The sequence below is a fragment of the Hypanus sabinus genome, chromosome 3, assembly GCF_030144855.1.
Source record: "Hypanus sabinus isolate sHypSab1 chromosome 3, sHypSab1.hap1, whole genome shotgun sequence".
NCBI lineage: Eukaryota > Metazoa > Chordata > Chondrichthyes > Myliobatiformes > Dasyatidae > Hypanus > Hypanus sabinus.
In genome coordinates this window covers 30712082-30737143 of record NC_082708.1, presented here as the reverse complement: position 1 = coordinate 30737143, position 25062 = coordinate 30712082, and the positions used below count along the sequence as shown (strand labels likewise).

At 40.6% G+C, this 25062-nt stretch overlaps 1 protein-coding gene across 8 annotated transcripts in view; it reads right to left on the bottom strand.

The window, feature by feature from the left end:
- The window catches only part of LOC132391148 (F-box-like/WD repeat-containing protein TBL1X), a 349009-nt gene that overhangs the window by 31492 nt on the left and 292455 nt on the right, over positions 1-25062 (bottom strand). For all 8 annotated transcript variants that reach the window (XM_059963975.1, XM_059963972.1, XM_059963977.1 and 5 more), the window contains 3 exons: positions 23793-23938; positions 5862-6075; positions 2409-2541 (listed from right to left, as the gene is read on the bottom strand). In XM_059963975.1, coding sequence (XP_059819958.1) covers positions 2409-2541; positions 5862-6075; positions 23793-23938 — 493 coding nt within the window. The remainder of the gene's footprint in view (positions 1-2408; positions 2542-5861; positions 6076-23792; positions 23939-25062) is intronic.

Sequence of the window (25062 nt, the reverse complement as noted above, 5' to 3'; positions counted from 1 at the left end):
AGAAAAAAGGGTGCAGAATTTCATGAAAAGAACACCTCTCCAACTGTTAAGCACGGGGTTGGATTGATCACACTTTGGGTTTGTGTTGCAGCCAGTGGCACGGGGAACATTTCACTGGTAGAGGGAAGAATGAATTCAATTAAGTACCAGTAAATTCTGGAAGCAAACATCACACCATCTGTAAAAAAAAAGCTGAAGATGAAAAGAGGATGGCCTCTACAACAGGATAATGAACTTTGTTACATGTTCACAGTTTGAACATGGGACAGTGGGATGATGTAAAGGTCTTGTGAGTGGGATGATGTAATTGTCTCTTGCCATGGGGCGATGTTATGTCACGCGATGGCATGTTCCAAACTGTATTTAAACCAACCTGTGGTTTGTGATGCAGTTCTCATTTTTATTTTTGATGCAACATTGCTGTTGCTGGTCAGAAGTGTGAGGCTCCACCAGTTTTGTTTGCTGCACGTTTATTTTTCCCTTACAGTCCAGTATAGGAGAGTGAAGGCATTACCGGAGTTATTCAAGTTCAAAGGATTGGATAAAGTTAATGTCGTTCAGCGTCTTTGGAATGATCAACCTTTTTTTTTACTTCGTTCAGGAATTGTGGCGTGCACATTTGAGTTGAATCCCTGCAAGGTCAGGAAGGTTTGTGTAGTGACCACCCTCCAGTCAAAAGGTCAGTTCCTTTTATTTCTTCCTGATTTTGACGAACAAGGTATCTCCCAACTGTGGGATCGGCAGATTGTCGTTATTTCGAAGGAATCGTTTGTTTCAGGGAAGTCTCTCCTTACTGACTGTATAAATCACATGGATTTTTGAATTTATCACTTTAAGTCTATGCTGGAATGAGAACTCATTAAGAACAGTTTCTAAGTTTGACTGTTTGTTAGATATTGCCGCCTAACTGTTAACTTCCGGTTATGTTAGTCATTTGTTTACTTTTCTAAGTTTTGAGCAGAGGTTAATAAAGTTCGGGATTTGTTTTAAACCCTGTCTCAATTTCATATTCATCGCTGCTGCATTCGTAACATCCTAAACACACCTCAAAATCCACAATGGACTACCTCAAGAGGCACAAGCTGATGATATTGCCATGGCCCTCACAGTCCTCCGATCTAAACATCATGAAAAATTTGTGGATAGACCTCAAAAGAGCAGTGCATGCAAGACGGCCCAAGAATCTCACAGAACTAAAAGCCTTTTGCAAGGAAGAATGGGCGAAAATCCCCAAAACAAGAATTGAAAAACTCTTAGCTGGCTACAGAAAGCATTTACAAGCTGTGATACTTGCCAAAGGGGGGGTGTTACTAAGTACTGACCAAGCAGGGTGCCCAAACTTTTGCTTCGGGCCCTTTTCCTTTTTTGTTATTTTGAAACTATAAAAGATGGAAATAAAAAAGAAATCTTGCTTAAAATATTAAAGAAATATGTCATCTTTAACTTTATGCCTTTTGGAAATTAGGTCATCTTTTACTCGCTTAGCTATTCACAGTAACAGAAATTTTGACTGGGGTGCCCAAACTTTTGCATGCCACTGTATGCTGGTGATACTAAAGCTGATTCTGATTCCCTATGCTGCTGGATGCTTTTGAGACATGGACTACAACAAAAGCACCTCACTGGAAAAGCAATACCGATGTTGCTGATGTAGTATCCTGTAAATCCTCTGAAAGGATACATAAAACAACATCCACAAAATGCTGGAGAAACTCAGCAGGCCAGGCAGCATCTATGGAAAAGAGCACAGATGACGGCTTGGGTCAAGATCCTTCTGCAAGACCCTTCAGTGAAACCCTTGAGGAGTCCTGCTGAAGAGTCTCAGCCCGAAACTTCGACCGCACTCTTTTCTGCTTGGCCTGTTGAGTTTTTCCAGCATTCTGAGGTCCTCCAGTGTGTTGCTTGGATTTTCAGCATCTGCAGATCTTCTCTTCTTTGTGATAAAACAACATGAACATCTTCTCCCAGGCAGCTAACACCAGAACTGGAACCCCTACTGTACTCAGTCAATTCTGAGAGGCAGACTATGTTATTCCAGGCCAGGATTCAGACTGCACACACCTTAATTTGAATTCTATCCAGGGAAGAGATTATGAGTTGGAGAGAAATGATTCAAGGTTGTTCTCAAAGCCAACTCAAAAAGTGTAACATTCCCACTGGCCTGAATTGTCTCAAAATGGTGAAAGAACATTTTCAGTGGCACTGAGAACTTTGTGTCTCTTTGGTTGGAGCACATAGAAGCCCAGTATAGAGAAGTTTTAGAATATAAACAAACACATCATCGTTCTAGCTATCTGAGAGATGAGAAAAATGAGAACTGTGCTTCTGAGGTCAGGACGAAAGACTTAGCTGCATCTTTTTATGTCATTTATATTTCGGTCCAATCTTATGGCTTATGCAATACCTACCCTGATGCCAAAAGATCACTGACAGGGTTCCAGGCACAAATGAATACTTCCGATTCATGACCCCTTAAGACTGTGGATTTGTTGGAAGGAATTTCAACATCTCCATCTATTTCCATAGCATCAGAATGATTATCTATATATAAAAAAAATTTCAAGTATTAGACACTTAGAAAAAAATTACTCTACATCTTAGCTTGATTAATGAAGGCAAACCGAGCCATGGTAAAGATTTACTATATTCTGCAGTCACTGGAAACAGTAATGTTGCTTTAACAATAATTTATTCTTTTATGATACATCTTTTAAGTTTCCAAATTATCTCCTACAATGGTTAAATGTGTACCAGCATACAGCTGAAACTCCAAGACAACAGATTCAATTTCCATTTTGTATTGAATCAGCTGAAAACTATGGCAACAGCAGGGATACTAAAATTAGCAGCACTATTTATTAGCTGCAAAAAGGTAAAAATGCTTGAGGATTTTAGTGACCAACTGGTATTTTTTAACTCTTAAATGGAAATGTAAATTTTATGTATCTTGGTTGACATATGTATCTTCAAGCCTCAGATTCTTAGGCAGCTTCTCAGAGTCAGGAATGAAAGATGCTTGACATGAATCTTTTTAGCACTGATAGTCATTATAAATCAGCTATGATATAACATGATCATAGTAAGGTCTTGATCCACAGGCAAGAAGATCTGAGACAACTGGAGAAATACCTTTGCTGCAGAGGATTATCACCTGTATGGAGTTCATTAATCGGCATGCATGTGCGCATACACTCCAAACATATATGCATGCACTTGGATCACAGCATACAGTATACACATACACACACACATAATCTTGTCTACACCCTTTTGTTTAATTCCCTCCTTGTTTCAGTTCCCTGTGTTGGCACCTTCAGACCCGTATCTCAAGTGAGCATGGTCCCGAGCATAGAATCAGGTGTAGGTATTGAGGGCTCACGTCCTGAGCTTGATTAGGTCTGCATTTGGAGAACCAGAATCTGAGCAATGCCCCATGCCCAACTTTTGTGATCTTCTCTCCCAGCATGGATTACTACAGAACCACCGGCAGTTTTTTAATGCAGTCTGAGACACAGGGGAACAGCTTTGCTCTGGTGGGTGGAAGGAGGGGGGAGTCTGCATTGCTGGACTCCTGTACTAATACTTTGCATCTCTGGAATGTAGAACTTAAAAAAGGCATCCAGCCGCATATTTCAGAAATGAGTTATATTTAGGAAGGATGGAAATATAAGATCTGTCCAAGTCAATTTATATTTAATAATTGTATTGAAATTGTGATACTTCAAGAAAGAGCAAGATGAGTATCAAACTAAATTCTAATTGGACTCTTAGTGTAGCTATAAATGATTGTTTTGTAAAATTTCTTCAGACTATATACCTCCATAGGTTGTACACACATAAACATGTCAAAGTGATGACTCTGCTAGCTGCTAACCAAGGCAATGGGAAGGTGAAATGTTAATGGCATACTAACATATAGTTACATATTTAGATATACTGATGTTTAATAAATAAACACAATTCCAAATATTAACATAAAGTATTCTATAAATATTCTTAGAATACACTATCTAGAAGTAATAGGCCTCAAGAAGTGTATAAGGGCTAATGCATATACAGTGGCATACAAAAGTTTGGGCACCCCTGGTCAAAATTTCCGTTACTGTGAATAGCTAAGCAAGTAAAAGATGACCTGATTTCCAAAAGGCATAAAGTTAAAGATGACACATTTCTTTAATACTTTAAGCAAGATCACTTTTTTATTTCCATCTTTTATATTTTCAAAATAACAAAAAGGAAAAGAGCCCAAAGCAAAAGTTTGGGCACCCTGCATGGTCAGTATTTAGTAACACCCCCTTTGGCAAGTATAACAGCTTGTAAACGCTTTCTGTAGCCAGCTAAGAGTCTTTCAATTGTTGTTTGGGGGATTTTCGCCCATTCTTCCTTGCAAAAGGCTTCTGGTTCTGTGAGATTCTTGGGTCGTCTTGCATGCACTGCTCTTTTGAGGTACATCCACAGATTTTTAATGATGTTTAGGTCAGGGGTCTGTGAGGGCTTGCGCGTCTTGAGGTAGTCCACTGTGGATTCTGAGGTGTGTTTAGGATCATTATCCTGTTGTAGAAGCCATCCTCTTTACATCTTCAGCTTTTTTACAGACGGTGTGATGTTTGCTTCCAGAATTTGCTGGTACTTAATTGAATTCATTCTTCCCTCTACCAGTGAAATGTTCCCCGTGCCACTGGTTGCAACACAAGCCCAAAGCTTGATCGATCCACCCCGTGCTTAACAGTTGCTTAACTTAACAGAATTTATTTTCATGAAATTCTGCACCCTTTTTTCTCCAAATATACCTTTGCTCATTGTGGTCAAAAAGTTCTATTTTAACTTCATCAGTCCAGAAGACGTGTTTCCAAAATGCGTCAGGCATGTTTAGATGTTCCTTTGCAAATTTCTGACCCTGAATTTTGTGGTGAGAAAGGTTTTCTTCAGATGAGTGTTCCATGAAGGTCTTATTTGTGCGGGTGTTGCTGCACAGTAGAACAGTGCACCACCACTCCAGAGTCTGCTAAATCTTCCTGAAGGTCTTTTGCAGTCAAATGGGGTTTCTCATTTGCCTTTCTAGCAATCCTACAAGCAGTTCTCTTGGAAAGTTTTCTTGGTCTTCCAGACCTCAACTTGACCTCTACCGTTCCTGTTAACTGCCATTTCTTAATTACATTACAAACTGAGGAAACGGCTACCTGAAAATGCTTTGCTATCTTCTTATAGCTTTCTCCTGCTTTGTGGGCATCATTTATTTTAATTTTCAGAGTGCTAGGCAGCTGCTTAGAGGAGCCCATAGCTACTGATTGTTGGGACAAGGTTTGAAGAGTCAGGGTATTTATAAAGCTTTGAAATTTGCATCACCTGTGTTTCTTAATGATGACTGTGAACAAGCCATAGACCTAACAAGGTAATTAAGGTCTGAGAACTTGGTAAAAGTTATCTGAGAGCTTGAATCTCTTGGGGTGCCTGAACTTTTGCATGGTGCTCCTTTCCTTTTTTTCCACTCTAAAATTGTACAAAACTAAAATAATACACTGATCTTGCTTAAAATGTTGAAAAGAATGTTTCATCTTTAACTTTATGACTTTTGGAGATCGTTCATCTTCTGCTCACTTAACTATTCACAGTAACAGAAATTTTGACCAGGGGTGCCCAAACTTTTGCACGCTACTGTATATCTAAAATAAAATAATAGAATTCCAATTAAGAATGGCAGATAATTCTACAACATTCACTTTTACATATCTAGTTGTAATTTTTAAACACACCATATCCTTAAATTTACCATTCCTGGAAATTACAAACAGAAGTAATTCTTTGGTGTTAGCAACTAAATGTTCCAACTTTTAGATGAATAAATATCCTACGATACTTACTTGTGATAGTGTGTGCCCCATTTTCCTCCCCATTAACAGTGGCTTCTCCATTCTTTGGTGTTGTTTGCTGTGGAGCTGAAGATGCAGCTGCTGCTTGCTGTTGTTGTGCCAGTTTATCTCTGAATGCTTGCTGTCTAGTCTGTACTACATCAGGCATCACAGCATCTATTAGAGACAGCGATTCAATTGGCCTGCCATCAAACACTGTGCCATCCTGCAAAGAGGGGGAAAAAAGTTAACATCACAACATCAAAGTGAACAAATGCAATAGGAAATGTAAACAAATCACACACAAACACATATTTTCATTGAAGTCTTGCAAAGTCTTAACCACTTTCCCACCACACTATCTGCTACAACACTGCCATAGAAACACTGGCTTCACACTGAGAAAGTACAAACAGTGATGGAGATACTTCTATTGAACAAGATTACATGTAAAATAATAGACTGAAGGTTTGTCCACATATTCAAATTCAGCAAATCCCAAATGAACTTCATTAGATAGAATAAAACTCATTTTAACAAGAAGGCTATCATAGATATGTCACTTTTGAGTTTTTGAACTTGTTTTTAATATTACATACAGTATCTAAAAACTCTTTTACCAGAAATTATGTGAAATCTTACTTTCAATTACCCTAAATGACCTGAGGTAACTTATTCCAGCCTAGGATTTCATAATGACAAAAGAAAAATATAAAAATAGAATTAGCAGGTGGCTATTTGGCCTCTCCTGTCTGCTATGCTATTCTTTAAGATTATATTGAATTGAATTGATTTTATTTCTTACATCTTTCACATACATAAGTAAAAATCTTTTATGTTATGTCTCCATCTAAATGTGCCATGTGCAATCATAATTATTTATAATAATTTATAATAAATAGAACAGTTAATGTAACATAGAGTACACTCAAATCAACGTGAGTTCATCAGTCAAATGGCTTGGTGGAAGGAGCTGTCCCAGAGCCTGTTAGTCCTGGCTTTTATGCTGCAGTACCACTTCCCAGATGGTAGCAGCTGGAATAGATTGTGTTTGGGATGACTTGGATCCTTTGTTCTTTGTTGTATTGTATATTTCAGAATTCCTCTAATATACATACTATATATATACAGTGGCCACTTTATTAGTACTTCCTATACCGAATAAAGTGGGCACTGTATGTTCAATTACAAACAAGAGAAAATCTGCAGATGCTGGAAATCCAGTACTGATGAAGGGTCTTGGCCCATAACGTTGACTGTACTCTTTTCCATAGATGCTGCCTGGCCTGCTGAGTTCCTTCAGCATTTTTGTGTGTGTTGACTGAGTGTACGTTCATGGTCTTCGGCTTCTATAGCCCATACACTTCAAAATATTCAGAAATGCTCTTCGGCACACCACTTTTGCAACACATGGGTTTTTAGGTCACTGTCATCTTCCTGTCTGTTTGAACCAGTCTGGTCATTCTCTGACCTCACTCATTAACAAGGCATTTTCACCTACAAAACTGCTTTTTTATTGTTTTTCACACCATTTGTTGTCAACTCTAGGACTGTTGTTAGAAAAAACCCCAGGAGTTCAGCAGTTTCTGAGATACTCAAACCACCCCGTCTGTTATCAACAATCATTTCATGGTCGAAGTCACTTTGATCACATTTCTTCCCCGTTGTGATGTTTGGTCTGAATAACAACAGAATCTCTTGACCATGTATGTATGCTTTTACACAATGAGTTGCTCCCACATGATTGACTGATTAGATACTTGTATTAACGATCAGGGGTACAGGTGTATTCAATAAAGTGGCCACTGAATATATATCGAACAACAATGAACACTCAAGAGTTGCCTGAGGTAACTGCAGTCTTATACAAGATGGCAGCATGCATAGTCACAGTGACCTCTCCAGCTCAAATCAATGGTCTTTTCTATGATTGAAAAGCACTTTGATCATAAAAAAACACTAAACTCTGCAAGTTTACCCCACTAGTGAAATGGTTAATGAAGGTGCTGTTCAGTTATGGCCTAACATGTGGAGTAGGCCATTGAATTGTGCTGTCGCCTACTAGCTACTCAGAGAAGTGGATGTAAGAGCCTGTGTGCAAGGACATAAAAGCCCAGTAAGTGTGCTGGGATTCATGCCAGACTTAGAGCGGATAACTGCAGGCCCATGCTCCTGACGATTCTACTCACTAACGTCCAAATGCTAGAAAATAAGCACGATTACCTGCATCTGTGCCTGTACTAGTAGGAGATAAGGAACCGCTGCAAACTTGTCCTGACACAAATGTGGCTCCAGGACACCATTTCAGACTTGCCCATCCAAGTAGAAGGCCTAATCTCCTTTCAAGTGGCCAGAAATGCTGTGACCTCTAATAAAACCTGCACAGGAAGTCTGTGTGCCTACGTCAATAAGAACTGGTGTGTGAATGGTTTGGTAGTAAACAGCCTACTGCTAACTTACTGAGAGCTTTCACTGCCATTGTGGTTGTTACTGTTTATATAATCTTCTGTGCTGTTGCTGGAGAAGCACCATCTGTGACCTTTGAGGCCACTCACCCCAATGGTTTCCTTATTGCAATTGGTGACTTCAATCTTGCCAAATTAAAAACAGTCCTGCCGAAGTTCTACCAGCATGTCAATTTCGCAACCAGAAGTGAGGATATATGAAACTTGCTATGCCAATGTTTGTGGAGCCTACAATGCTGCCCCCAGTCTCCACCTTGGATACTCAGTTCACATACATTTTGCTAATCTCTGCATACAAACCACTGATTAAATGAGTCAGACCACTTTACAGGGAGATCAAGACTTGGCCAGAAGGTGCCGCCTCAGCGATGCGGGATTGTTTCAAATGCATGAATTGATGCTATTCAGGAAGATGGCTTTCTCTGATCATCACGCCAACGTTGATGAATATACAAGATTGATGACTGGGTAGATAGGAAAATGAACTAGGACGTTACCGTGCGCCTCTCCTGTGCCATCAGGAAGGCAAAGTGGGAGTATTTACAGAAAATTCACAGCCATTTGAGACACCAGGGACACACGGGGCATGTGGCAAGGTATATAAACCGTAACAGTTTACAAGTCCGCCCTATGCATCAACAATAGTGAGGCCTCTCTGATAGACTGTATGAGTCTATGCATGATTTGATGCAATTAATGATATGACACTGAGGAAAGCCACATCTCCCCTGAGGAACATGTACCTTGTCTGGCACAGCTGAGGTGAGAAGGATCAACGCCAGGGTAAACCCATGCAAATTTATGGGTCCAGACAACATACCTGCTCAGGAGCTGAGGGATTGTGCAGCGCAGCTAACAGAGGTCTTAATGAATATCTCTCTGAAACAGTTCACTGTCCCTATAGGCTTTGAGGCAGCCAGCATCATTCTGGTGCCAAAGAGAGCAACAGTAGCAGGGCTAAATGATTACCGCCTAGTCGCTTTACTGCCTAATCATTAGTGCTTTGAGTGGCTGGTAATGGATAATATAAAATCCCACCTTCCATCTACAATGGACCCTTTCCAGTTTGCCTACTGCTCAAACATGTTCACTGATGATGCCATAGCTTCAAGTTCTCCACTCCTTTCTGTCCCACCTAAAAAATTATGCTTTATACACCTGAATGTTGTTACGCATCGACTTCAGTTCAGCATTTAATACTATCATTTCTCAGAGGCTGGTGAGTAAACTGCCCTCATTGGGACTCAATATCCCTCTCTGTAATAGGATCTTGGACTTCTTGATAGAAAGACCCAAACAGTCCAACTGGTGCCCTCAGGGCTGTGTGCTGAGCCCACAGCCATTCATGCTGCTGATTCATGACTGCATTGCCAGTTCCAGCTCAAACTGCATCCAATTCACTGATGATTTAACAGTGGTTGGTCTCATTGGCAACAATGAGTCGGAATACACAATGGAGATAGAGAAGCTTGTAAAAATGGTGTGAGAATAACAACAGAAGTGACACCAGGGACACACGGGACAACGTGGACAAGACAAAAGAGAATACTGTGGATTTCAGGAAGGCACAGGTCAATCACTCTCCATTGCACATCAAAGGCTCTGTCATGAAGAGAGTGAAGAGCACGAAGTTCCTTAGTGTGCATTAACAGACGATCTAACTTGGACCCACCCATTAGTCAAGAAGGCACAGCAGTGTCTACACTTCCTGAGGAGATTGAGGTGGGCAAGGCTCCCCACCCCCAGCACTCTAACAAATTTCTATAGGCCACCAACAGGTGTATCCTGTCTGGCTGCATCATTGTGTGGTATGGAAGCTGCATGCATCAAACAGCAAGACCCTACAGAGGATAGTGTCCACCGAGAAGATCACCAGGGTCTTCCTCCCCCCCCCCCATTGTGACATTTACCAGCAGCATTGTATACAAAGGGCGTAAAATATTGTTGAGAATCCCTACTACCTATTCCACATTCTCTTTGAACCACTACCATCAGGAAGGAGGTAAAGGAGCATCAGAATTAGGGCTCCCAGACTGGGTAACAGATTCATCCCCCAGGCTGTGAGACTAACAAACATCCTGCCACCACTGAGATCTTGTCTCTAGGACAGTGAGCTGTTTACTGTTTACTTGTGTTGTACAACTTACATGCATTGTTGAATTTTATTAACCTATTTCTGGTAATATTTTGTTTTATATGTGTGATATATGTATTGTGGGCACACTGTGGTCCAGAGGGAATTTTGTTGCATTTGGTTCTGTATGTAAATATATATATTCTTGAAAGGGGGAAAAATCAAGGCAAACTCTAGCTGATATTGTCTTTCCACAGAGAAGAATATGTTTGTCACGATACCAGACTGTGGTGTGTTGCAGCCTTTAACAAAATACGAGGGCTGATTGATAAGTTTGTGGCCTAAGGTAGAAGAAATTGATTTTAGAAAACGTAGCACGTTTATTTTTCAACATAGTTCCCCTCTTACATTTACACACTTAGCCCAGCGGTCATGGATCTCTTCTTTATAGAAGTCGGTATCTTGGACCTCCAGAAAGTGGCCCACAGCGGGGGTGACTGATAAATTCGTGGCCTAAGGTAGGAGGTGAATTATACAGCTCTCATTACATGCATGTGCAGTTCAATTCTTTGAGTGATTATGCAGAAAGTTTGAAGTTAATAACTTTTGTGGTATTTCTGTTTCAGATAATTGAAAATTGCAAGTAAGCACTGTCTGAGAAAATGGACACCATCGGCCTTCATGCAATCATCCGCTACCTCGGTCTCAAGGGCTTATCACCCAAGGAGGTCCACGAGGACATGGTGGCAAAACTAGGGGAGGGTGAAAAATAAATGTGCTAGGTTTTCTAAAATTGACTCCTTCTACCATAAACTTATCAATCACCCCCCGTATTGTCTTCTCACAGCCATCTATCACTCTTAGCTGCATTACCCAAGAATTACAGTGCCTTGAAGAGCAGGCAAAAAAATTAAATTGTGATTACTCTTATCCTTGATAAGGATAAGAGAAAATCTGAATTGTCTTAGCAAACACGCAACATGAAAGCAATGTTTTAAAAAGCAACTCGTGGTGAACTGCAACAGTTACACTGATTTCTCCTCAATATAAAAATGGGTTAGAACTTGTGTCTTTTACTAAAGCATAATCATAAGATCACAAGACAAAGGAGCAGAAGTAGGCCATTCAGCCCATCGAGTCTGATCTGACACTCCACCATGAGCTAAACTATTCTCCCATCTAGTTCTAATTTCTGGCTTTCTCCCTATATCCCTTGATACCCTGACTAATTAGATACCTATTAATCTCTTCCTTAAACACCTTCAATGATAGGGCATCCACAGCTGTATGTGGCAACGAATTCCATAAATCCACGACCCTCTGGCTAAAATAATTTCTCCTCATCTCTGTTTTAAATGGATACCCTCTAATTCTAAGACTGTGGCAGCTTGTCCTGGACTCACCCACCAAGGAAAACACCCTTTCCACATCTACTCTGTCCAACCCTTTCAACATTCGAAATGTTTCTGTGAGATCCCCTCTCATTCTTCTATACTCTAATGAATACAGTCCAAGAGCCGACAAACACTCCTCATATGTTAGCCCCTGCATTCCAGGAATCACCCTTGTAAATCTTCTCTGAACTCTCTCCAACATCAGTACATCCTTTCTAAGATAGGGGGCCCAAAACTGCACACAGTAGTCCAAATAAGGTCTCACCAGTACCCCGTAAAGCCTCATCAACACCTCCTTACTCTAATACACTATTCCTCTTGAAATGAATGCCCACATAGCATTCGCTTTCCTTATTGCCGATCCAACCTGGTGGTTAACCTTTAGGGCGGGAGTCGGCAACCCGCGGCTCCAGAGCCACATGTGGCTCTTTTACATCTGTGCTGCGGCTCCCTGTTGCTTTGGGAAATAATTGGTTGTGGCGACCCTTTTCCTGGCACATCCGAACCGGCTCACAATTAGATAGCCTACGGGGGTTTGCGAACACAGAGCTTTGGAGCCTCTGCGCCATGGGGGGCAGGTTGAGGGAGGCTTAAAAGTGAGGCTGAAGAATTCGAATAAAGTTTTTTCCTTCGACTGCAGTTACCGACTCCGTGTCGTAATTTTAGCGCTGCGTGTAGCACACCGCTACATGGTCAGTATTTAATTAAAATGTATTTTATGTTAGTTTGTTAGTTTTTGAAATGTAATTCTAAATTTGAAGATTATGGTGATCTTGTACAATCTAAATAAGACGTTGTGGCGACCCATTTCCTGACACATCCGAACCGGCTCACAATTAGCCAGCGTTCAGGCTAAGGGAGATAGCCTACGGGGGTTTGCGAGTACGTGTCTTTTGCAGCATCCGCGCCCATGGGGGGGCGGGTTGAGGGAGGCTTAAAAGCAAGGCTGTTTAGTTCGAATAAAGCTATCTTTGACTGCAGTTTACTGACTGCATGTAGCACACCGCTACAACGTGTTTTTATCGCTGGCTGTCCAGAGGGAAGGTGCTGAAACGCTTTGTCGCGTGTCTGGAAGAAGTGAAAACTTTCCTGGGCAGCAAAGGGCTCACCTTTCCTGAGCTGGAACAGCCAGAGTGGCTGGAAAAGCTACACTTCATGGTAGACATGACAGCGCACCTGAACACGCTGAACACAGCTCTTCAACGGGGTAAGGACGTATAGCCCTGCACATGTTGGACGATGTTTTGGCATTCGAGCGCAACTTGACGTTGCTTGCCAGAGATTTACAGAAAAGCACATTGTCTCACTTCCCCAATTTGAGAGAGTTCAAACAAGGTCACGACATGATAAATTCGGAGTATTTACATTCTGCAATCATCGCAATGCAAACATCGTTTGGGAAACGCTTCTGTGAGTTCAGAGAGGAAAAAAACACATTATCCTTCCCGGTCACTCCCCTAAGCATCGATCCATCCCTACTGAATACGACTGCATTGTCAGGTGTGAGTCAACCTGACCAAGTATGATAAATATTTTAATTGCCTATTATTTTACGTATATGAATATGTTTTCATTGTTCAGTGAAATAGTCCTTTTATTTTTCAGGTTGACAGCTGGCTGACGTTATTTTTGCTGCTGGCGGCAAATTTAAGTTTGGCGTTTTTCATAAATACAAGGAGGACTCAAATAGACGTTGAGTATTTTACTTAAAAGTAACCTTCAACCCAACGTCTTTTTTTCTGAGTTCAAAATGTTTTTGTTGCATGCAGAAATGTAATTTTGTTTTCTCTGCAGGAGTTCATCAATTTCATAAATGCAACACATTATAGTTTGTTTATACATAGCATAAAGGCAAAACAAAACGTTGTATGCAGTGTTATTTCATTTTAAATGTCAAACGGGTTTTGCGGCTCCCAGTGTTTTCTTTTCTGTGGGAAACGGGTCCAAGTGGCTCTTTCAGTGGCAAAGGTTGCTGACCCCTGCTTTAGGGTATCCTGCACGAGGACCCCCAAGTCCCTTTGCACTTACGATTTTTGAATTTTCTCCCTATCTAAATAATAATCTGCCCGATTGTTTCTTCTTCCAAAATGTCCAACCGTACATTTCTCAACATTGTATCTCATCTGCTATTTCTTTGCCCACTCTCCTAAATTGACCAAGTCTCTCTGCAACTTTTCCGTTTCTTCAACACTTCCTGTTCCTCCACCTATCTTGGTGCCATCTGCAAACTTAGCCACAAAACCATTTAATCCATAATCTAAATCATCAATATACAGTGTAAAAAGAATATTAAAGTATAAAGTATATTAAAACAATAAATGTAATCAGGAAACAAGTGCACTGTTAATGTGCATCTTGCATTGATTTTTAAGTGAAATATGAATATCACAAACTGAGGTACAAATTGGTTCTTGTAGGATTGTTTGAGCTGATATAGCGAAGACTCTGCATTGGGTTTCACTCCCACTATAATTATAGAATCAAATTTCGGAAGATAAGTACAATATACACTTATTGCTATGCTGAATATTTAGAGGCAAGGCCAAGGAAGTACTTGTTATTTTGACTTTACATGGGTAACGTACACATTGTAATGTTACAGTGCAGCATTATACATAAAGTTGTTCCACAATGATGACCAAGAAGAGTAAAACATGGTTCACAGTGAAGTTGCCAGTATGTGTGTAGAGAAAGAAAAGCTGAATTAATATTACAGATGCATATCCTTACAGGACAACTGGCCAGTTCTGATACAAACTGTTCAGAATAATACCAGGTTTCTAACTGGTTATAAGCTTATCCGGCTTTAACATTAACTCAGCTTTTTCTCTTTTCAAAAGAGTGAGTGATTCCAACACTTTCTTACTTTCCTAACTTCTGTTACCTTTCCAGGACAAAATTCAAATGATGATACTGAAAATGAGAATCAAAATAGAAGGCATAAAGCCATTTGGCTTGTTGCTTCTTCCCCGACAGGCAATATAATCATGGCTGATAATTGGTCAAAATTCCTGATCTCCATCCATACCCCTTGATACTTTATAGAAAAATTCTACAAGCTCTGCAAGTGTAAAAAGATCACAAAACTGAACACCTATATAAAATTCAAATCTCATACAATGTTAAAAAGTGAATATTTAAACATTCAATATGACTAAATTCTCTTCCTCTAACCATACAACTAGCTGCATCCTAACAACTAATAAATCCTCTTGTGTTTGGTCTTGCATCAGGTGGGTTTGTACTGGTTCCATTTTACTGGTGACAGAACAAGCAGCCTCATAGTTTTGTGTTAGAAAATTTGCAGCATTGCAAATTGTATTTTGCTTCAGTTCAGCCACATCTGAGACCTTTCTCTAAATCTTCGGAATTTTGGCCACAGTCAGCATTATCACAATTGCTTAAGGCTTCATATAAATCATCCCTTCCTGTTTTGTAGTACAATGGTTGTCATTTTGCAATCGACTTACATAATTCCCAAGGACTTAGAGGTCAAGTGTCTCATTTCCTGGTTGTTTTTAGGTGCCAAGCTATGATCTCTGCATTTGTGCAATGATTAGTGTCTTAATTTGCTGCATTTAGTAAGTAAGATGATATGTCTTGGAACATGCAACATTCCCAGCAGGGCAATAACTGAATGCACTTACAACCACATAAAGTCTAATGTGCTGCAACATCAACCACATAAGCTTTGATCCTTCAGTTCCGAAAACTTTTTACTTATTTCTCCTTTAATCATTTTTTATTTTAGTTTAATTCCTGAAAGAAATAAATACACTTTGATGCGTTTCGGACCTTGAGTGACAGTAACCTCCTGTATGCCAGGAGCACCTCAACTGAAATTGTTCACAAAAAGGGCATCATATAACAAGTCCAATGTACACAAACACCAGTTCCTGAAGCAAAGCTTTTGCTCACTACACTAGGAACCCCATGCCAATTGTGATGCCTCACTTCTCACTGACTTGGCTAAGATAAGTTCACACAGCTCAGAGCAGAAATCAATCCTGTTTAAATACTCATTAGATAAATTCCCTGAGCCATCAGGGAGCCTTATTTGCTCTTTCATAATCGAGCCTTAGGAGTTAATTATGAGACGACTGGAAGCAGTTTCAGACTAAGTGATGAAAAAGCATTTTAGCTCACTCAGGGAAGTACAAGGCTTGTAAGCATCTGAATTTTAAAGTTTAATTGCTACACATATTCAGACCTGAGTGAATGTTCTGACCAATCTACAGTTGCCTGATCAAAAGATAAAATATAGACAAAAGAACTGCCATTGTGTCATTAAATAATCCACTTCACATGAAGACCAATTTTATGACTCAGCAAAAATGGAACAGCAGAGGCAATGCAATATTAATCACTGCCATGTCTGCACAGCACCATCAGTATTTATAGGGGCTTGTGAACTTTGAATATCCTCACCCCGTTCTCTGGCCTACAGCCTTCAGCTGATTTCACATCACCCTAGGACCAGCTTTGGCAGCATGATGACCATTATTTGCATGCAACTGGTTGTTGGCATGGCAATCAGGACATTCTCTGGGTTATGGATATAGCTGCCAACATGAAGGAACAGGTGGCTCATTCTGCCTGCTGCCCAAAATTCAATGCTTCAGCTTGAAATCTAAACCAATATATGAGCACACTGGAACCTTATTTCTCGCAGAAAAGAACTAACTACAAAGACAACATTTGTCTACAATTTTGTGTTCAGTGGCAAAGTGGCTAATGTTTTACATTAACTTTGAAGAAACAATCTAGTGGCCCCTGTGGCATTGCCTTCTCTTTGCTGACATTCAGGCTCAACCACAGAACATTACAGCACAGAAACAGGCCTCTTGTCCCTTCTTGGCTGTGCCGAACCATTTTTCTGCCTAGTCCCACTGACCTGCACCTGGCCCATATCCCTCCATACACCTCTCATCCATGTACTCAATGGATGCCTAAAATGAAGCATTCAAAGACAATAGAGTATATTACGATAGACATTCAAGAGCTGAAATATTAGCAAAATTTTTAAAAAGATTGATTTAAATGCAATACATTTACTTGAAGGATAAATAATCCACATTGTATTTCTTTTAAAGGGTCACTGATTGGTAAGCAAAGATATGATGGTGTATGCCATTAAAAACAATCTTAATTTTCCACAAGTAAAACATTTTCAGGGTATTTTACATTGAAATTAGTTTGTAAATATATAGTTTTTTCATCAATTAATTGATATCCAGAAGGCTACCAAACAAAGTAATTACTGGAGGAATAGTTTCACTAACAGCTTGTCTAGGATTTTTATGTGCACATAAAGTTGCCTCGGTTTCATAATAATGGAATAGACAAAAGATTTGCTATTCTTACAACTACAACATCTAGGACAATGACGTTTTCAAGTACACGTTTTGTAAAATAACATCTGAAGTTTTTGTGATTAGTGTACTAGGACCTCTGCTGTTGCTTATATATATTGATGAAAATCTGAAATATGGAGTTATTAAATTTGGAGTTTGGATGAAGATTGGTGGCGTGTTGGATAGGGTAGAGGATTGGCAAAGGATACAAAGGTATATAGATCAGTTACAGGTATGGATGGAGAAATACCAGATGGAATTTAAACAGGAAAAGTGCGAGGTATTGTATATTGAGAGATTAAAAATAAAGAGAATGTATGCATTTAATAGCAAGACCCTCAACAGCACTGATGTACAGAGGGATCATGGGGTTCAAGTCTGCTGATCTGTGAAAGTGGCCACACCAGTTGATAAGGTGGTAAAGAAGGCATATGTCATGCCTGCATTTATTACTTGAGGCACTGAGTTCAAGTGTCAGAAATTTATGTTGCAGCTTTATAGAACTTCAGTTAGGCCATATCTTGAGTACTGACTGCATTTAGTTCTGGTTGGCCCATTTAGGAAGGGTGCAGAGGCTATAGAAAGGGCACAAAAGAAGTTTACAAGAATGCAGCCTGAATTAGAGGGCCAAAAAAGAGGTTGGACAAACTTGGATTGTTTTCTCTGGAGTAGCAGAGGCTGAGGAAAAATCTACCAGTAGCTTATAAAAGTAGGAGAAGCAAAGGGAGATTAGACTGCCAAAATCTTTTTCCCAGGGTTGAAACATCTAATACATGCATGTAAGGTCAGGGAAAATAGCTCAAAGGAGATGGGCAAAGCAGGTGTTTTGACACAGAGTGGTGGGTGCCAGGAATATGCTGCCTTGGGTGAAAGCAGATGTATTTAAGAGACTCTTAGAAAGACACACAGATCTGCAGAGAATGGATGACGTGCAATCAGAAGTGATTATGTGTTATTAGCTTAATTAGCTGGGCATAACACCATAGGCAGAAGGCCTGATTCTGTGTTGTACTGTACTATGTTCTAAAATATACAATGACGACACGGCAGTGGCATGTATCCTGTTCATTTTTCCACTTGCTCGGCCAGGTAGTTGGTATCAATCCAGCACAATGTTATTTTCTGGGCTAATACATAAGATTTGTCCTTTGAGTGAGGGAATCAGGGGCAATGAAGCCCTAAACTTCAAGAAAGGGTTAAAGTTAGAGCAAAAAATGAACACATCCCATACATAAATGACTTACAGACAGTCAATGCACACATAAAGTTTGCAATTAATGTAGAGATAGCTGCTGAAGTGGAGGAATAATTTTGTAACATTTTGTAAAGTTAAATATAGTATTGAGCTTCCACAGGTATAAAATTGATGCTATCTAATCCAAGAACTTGAACTGCTCTGAATAATTTAGTTGACCACCAATCTTACTTACAACTTCTGCTTACTCCAGGCTTGACTTAATTGAACTGAAGAACTATGATGTAATTCTATTCCCGTTCATTTACCAAAATTGATAGAGCAAAGCACACTTCAACAGTAATGCTTAGACTGCCACATTTTTCTAAAAAATGTTCTCACCTAGAAAAAGATATTGCTTAATTGGATGAACAGGCACAGGCAAGAGTTTGTTTTGCAGATCACATAGCTATTTGCACATCAATATGGCGATTGTTAATGCAGGATTACAATAATCCAAATTGCACACCACAGTGAAGCAGTTGGATTGAAATAGCTGCTTGATCAAAATGAATGCACATGATTTTTGTAAAAGTTGCTGAGCTCTTCACAAGGAAATGGACACTGCGTACTAAGTACTCACATACTAAAATGTTTAGATTTGTTTTAGTTGTGCATTTAGAGCACCTTTGTGTAAAAAACATTCTTGAGCTACTATTATTAGATATTAAGGTTGTTGATTTGTTAAAAAATGAAGACCTGCTTCAGATTCATTTGTGCTAGGTTATGCATTGTCAGATTTTCACTTTGTTTTGACACAGTGAAGCTACCTAAATGCATCTTGGACCAGTACTTTTCAGTTGAAATGGATGAAAAGCATGGAAAACAATGGCCAAGAATCTGTGATTAGTGGTAAGCCATCCATGCAAGTTATTGACCCATAGAAAGCTTTGTATCTGCCCTATTGAGTTTCTCTAACTGGAACATGCTGAAAGAAGCAGACCCCATTCAGAGTAATAATTAAAACATTACATTAAAATACAAATAACATAAAAAGGAAAATAAAATAAATATATCAACATTTACCTTTGTCCAAAGTTTTACTCTTCATGCAAAGAAAACCCTCCCTCTGCCATAATACTCAAGTGGATTCACCATTTTAAATGGTCAAGTTTTAAATGTATTTTACATCCCTATGTCTGTGAAGTCTCACAAGTTGACATAGTTACATATTGGTAACAGCAATTATTTCTTTTAGTTCACTGTCTTGACTATGAAATGGTCTACTTATGCTAAAATTCTTTCAACTGGGGAGCTGTTCAATTAAATTCATGCAGTCCCACAGCCCACGTACAACTTTTTGAAGATAATACCTAGCACAGTCAAACAATCTTGTATTTTTGTTTTAGTTTAAGGATATCACTGTTATTTTATAAAAAACAGATTTACTTCTTGTTTATGATAGTTACATATTTTCCAAATACTGTGTTTAATATTGATTTAGAAAGCTCTTCAAAGTGAAAATAGCTGTTGTTTAGGGAAACTTGGAATGCCGAGTGGACGGGCTGTAGTATTTCCTGTATACAAAACTAACAGTAAAAGGTTTACAGTTTGTCCTCTGGCTTAACTATTCCAGCAATATTACTAGGAATGCATTAGCTGTCATTGGATCCTAACTTTAGTACAAATCATGAATAGTAATGTTGGGACATCAACTGAATGTACCATTTATTATATACATTGAGGCTAACTTGGTGAGGTCAAGGATTTTTCAGTCAGAAACCTATTTGAAAGTGAGCAACAGACAGATTTTAATGGGTTATTAATATAGAATGGAATGCTATATATTACTATGGAATGCACAATGTTATTATTATAATTCTCAAGGCAAGTGAAATATTTAATTTACTGTCACAGCTGCATGAGAGTATAGAGAGATAATAAGGCTGCTCCTGGTGCTCACTTACAGTTTTATATCTAGTTCAAGTCAAGTCAAGTCAACTTTTACTGTCATTTCGACCATAACTGCTAGTACAGTGCATAGTAAAAATGAGACAACGTTTTTCAGGACCATGGTGTTACATGACACAGTACAAAAAACTAGATTGAACTACGTAATAAAAAAAAAACAGAGAAAGCTATACTAGACTACAGACCTACACTGGACTGCATAAAGTGCACAAAAACAGTGCAGGCATTATAATAAATAATAAACAGGACAGTAGGGCAAGGTGTCAGTCCAGGATTCGGGTATTGAGGAGTCTGATGGCTTGGGGGAAGAAACTGATATATAGTCTGGTCGTGAGAGCCCGAATGCTTCAGAGCCTTTTCTCAGATGGCAGGAGGGAGAAGAGATTGTATGAGGGGTGCATGGGGTCCTTCATAATGTTGTTTCCTTTGCGGATGCAGCGTGTAGTGTAAATGTCCATGATGGCGGGAAGAGAGACCCCGATGATCTTCTCAGCTGACATCACTATCCGCTGCAGGATCTTGCGATCCGAGATGGTGCAATTTCCGAACCAGGCAGTGATGCAGCTGCTCAGGATGCTCTCAGTACAACCCCTGTAGAATGTGATGAGGATGGGGGGTGGGAGATGGACTTTCCTCAGCCTTCGCAAAAAGTAGAGATGCTGCTGGGCTTTCTTTGCTATGGAGTTGGTGTTGAGGGACCAGGTGAGATTCTCTGTCAGGTGAACACCAAGAAATCTGGTGCTCTTTACAATCTCTACTGAGGAGCTGTCAATGTTCAGCGGGGAGTGGTCGCTCCGTGCCCTCCTGAAGTCAACAACCATCTCTTTTGTTTTGTTCACATTCAGAGAAAGGTTGTTGGCTCTGCACCAGTCCGTTAGCTGCTGCACCTCCTCTCTGTAAGCTGACTTGTCGTTCTTGCTGATGAGACCCACCACGGTCGTGTCACTGGCGAACTTGATGATATGGTTCGAGCTGTGTGTTGCAGCACAGTCGTGGGTCAGCAGAGTGAACAGCAGTGTACTGAGCACACAACCCTGGGGAGCCCCCGTGCTCAGTGTGATGGTGTTGGAGATGCTGCTCCCGATCCGGACTGACTGAGATCTCCCAGTCAGGAAGTCTAGGATCCAGTTGCCGAGGGAGGTGTTCAGGCCCAACAGGCTCAGCTTCCCAATCAGTTTCTGAGGGATGATTGTGTTGAATGCTGAACTAAAGTCTATGAACAGCATCCGAACGTATGTGTCTTTTTTGTCCAGGTGGGTTAGGGCCAGGTGGAGGGTGGTGGCAATGGCGTCATCTGTCGAGCGGTTGGGACTGTACGCAAACTGCAGGGGGTCCAGTGAGGGGGCAGCAGGGTCTTGATATGCCTCATGATGAGCCTCTCGAAACACTTCATGATGATGGATGTAAGTGCAACGGGACGGTATTCATTTAGGCAAGGCATTGAAGACTTCTCTGGCATGGGGATGATGGTGGCGGCCTTGAAGCACGTTGGAATGGTGGTGCTGCTCAGGGAGATGTTGAAGATGTCAGTGAGAACATCTGCTAGCTGGTCTGCACATCCTCTGAGCACTCTACTAGGGATGTTGTCTGGTTCAGCAGCCTTCCGTGGGATGACCCTGCACAGGGTTCTTCTCACATCGGCCACGGAGAGACATAGCACCTGGTCATTCGTAGGAGGGGTGGACTTCCTCGCCGCCACGTCATTTTCCGCCTCAAACCAGGCTTAGAAGTTATTCAGCACATTTGGGAGGGAGGCATCACCTGCAAGTGAAGTTGAAGTTGTCCTGTAATTGGTGATGTCCTGGATGCCCTTCCACATGTGCCGCGTGTCGCCGCTGTCCTGGAAGTGACTGTGGATTAGCTGGGCATGTGCACGCTTTGCCCTTCTGAAGGCTCGGGACAGTTTGGCCCTTGCTGTTGTTAAAGCTGCCTTGTCGCCTGATCTGAAGTCGGAGTCGCGGGACCTCAGCAGCGCACGCACCTCTGCGGTCATCCATGGCTTCTGGTTAGCACGTATAGTGATGGCCTTGGACAGAGTAACATCATCAATGCACTTGCTGATGTAGCTGGTCACTGATGCTGTGTACTCCTCTAAGCTGGTAGAGTTGCCATCGGTTGCAGCCTCCCTAAATATGTGCCAGTCAGTGTTCTCAAAGCAGTCTTGAAGAACAGAGATGGTTCCTCCTGGCCAGGTTTTCACCTGCTTCTGAACTGGTCTGGAGCGCCTGACGAGCGGTTTGTATGCTGGGATTAGCATAACAGAGATGTGGCCTGAGTATCCGAGGTGGGGGCAGGGCTCTGCACGGTACGTGTCCGGGATGTTTGTGTAAACCAGGTCCAATGCTTTCTCCGCCCTCATTGCAAAGTCCACATACTGATGGAATTTGGGGAGCACTGACTCAAGGTTCGCGTGGTTAAAATCACCAGCGACAATAAACAGAGCATCAGGATGTGCTTTCTGCAGTTCGCTAATAGCCCCGTACAGTTCACAGAGCGCCTCCTTAGCATTAGCGCAGGGGGGAATGTAGACACCGAATATAAGGACAGAGGTGAATTCCTGTGGCAAATAAAATAGTCTGCATCGAACTGCCACAAACTCCACTAATGATGAGCAGTGTCTGGAAACGAGCACAAAGTTCTTACACCATTCCATGTTGATGTAAACATAGACACAGCCACCGCGAGTCTTACCGGAGACAGCTGCATCTCTGTCCAAACGAAACAAAGCTAGCCCGTCTAGCCCATCAGTGAGCCACGTCTCTGTGAAGATAAACACGGAGCAAACTCTGTACTCCCTTACGAGTATTTACGTTGGAGTTGGATGTAGTCCATTTTATTGTCCAGGGAGCGGACATTGGAGAGCAGAATGGACGGGAGAGCCAGCCGGCTAGGGTTTGCTTTTAGCCTGGCACAGACCCCTCCTCGTTTGCCTCGCATCTGCTTCCTCGCACATCGCTTTCGACTTCTCCATCTCCGGCTCCCAGCATTAGGCAAGTCCGAGGAATGTAGGCCTGTTCACCTCAGCAAGCCGAGGTGATGTAATTCAGCCAGCAGATCTTTGTGAAGGTTTGTTTTTGGGCGATCTCTGTATTGTAGTAGTATCTGGCGATGGTAGATAGCCGCTCTGTTATCCATGTGCCGTAATCGAAAATTGTGTATCAAACTTAAAATAGAAAATTAAATTAAAGTAAAATTAAAATAGCACCAGGTCTGAAGGGCCGCTGCTGCTGTGCCGCACCGCCTCACAGGGGAAAAAAATAGCATAACCAGAATTGTAAAAGCCCTCAATGTGTTACAAAATGCCAAAGGTTTTGAGATGTTTCTGGCATGCTTTAGTGCTTAAATATATATAGTACTCTATACAAATCTTAATGAAACTATTATTCAACACAATTAACATCAGAGAAATTCTCCTTCAATCTCCTTCAAGCTCTTTCTGTTTGAGCATACAACCAAATAGAAGTAACAAAAATTAACAGATGCAAGTTATATACATTGTTTATCAAATCACCTCATTGATGCTGATCTCTGCCTCGACATACTGCAAACCCTTCTGAAGGATAGAGATCAGTGCTGCAGGTGGCACTAGTGTCCCGTTGATGTTTGACTGACTTATGTGACTTTCTATTCCGAATGTGAATGCTGAATGAGAGAAACCTGAGAGGGGACAAGAAAAACCACCATTAATTAAAAAGTTACAAGTAAGCAACATTACAGAGGTTACCATGTTTACAAAGAGCAGTAGTATACTACTGTATATCAATATATAAACTTTATTTCAAGTATTTTCATGTTTCTTGCAGATTGATTTAGGAGCATTCATTTTTCACTTCTTCACTCAAGCTTTTCCAACTGGTACAATGTAATTTGTCACATCATGAATGACTCCCTTTCTCCATTTCATTATAGCTCTGATGTCAAATTATTTGCAACATTGGCCCTCAGTTACAATTCTTTCAAACCCAATATATCCAATGCTTCCTAAGGTGTTTGAACATCACTTTTAAAAATATTAAACCCCTGTAAAACTTTGCTGCAACAATAGACCTCACTCAAATTTACGCTCACATTCCAGTTCTTGCCAGCCTCAACTGTCCTTTAATCCACCATTGTGCCATCTTCGTAGTCCTCAGATTTTACACCAATCCATCCTGTGGTTGCACAGGGTGAAGAGAAATGAGGAAGAGAAGTAGAAGCCATCCCAAAACTCAAAAGGCACATAAATGTACTCTAGGCATCTGTTCAAGGTGTCACTTTGCAAGTGGTCAGACTTAAATTCCTGTGGCATGCAGCTATCCCCATAGTTATATTTTTTATCTCCTTCATTTCCAGCTCCCATATGGCACTCAGCCAACTCAGTGCACTCCTTTGCCTAAATGTTCATTGGTTTCTCATGGGACATTATGGTTTGCTTCCTGCTTTGTCATGTTTTGCTCTTCATAATCTCATGTTAAAGCTTCTTGAGCAAAGCTTCAGCTGTTTTCCTTATTTTTCCCATACTCATGACTGAAGACCATTTCCTCGTTTACATTAATATTGGTGCATTAACACAAAATTATCTCTCATTTCCTATTTATAGAAGCACAGCATGATAACAATTGCTGCAAATAATCACAAATTATGCAATTAATGATGCATTTTGCTACAGAATATAAAAAACATAAAATACTATGGAACATGAGATACACTTACGTTATTGCCATAGGCCAGTAATTTGTGAGAATAATGATATAATAATAATTATTCATATTATAGCTATTGTTTATTTTTTTCTCAGCTCA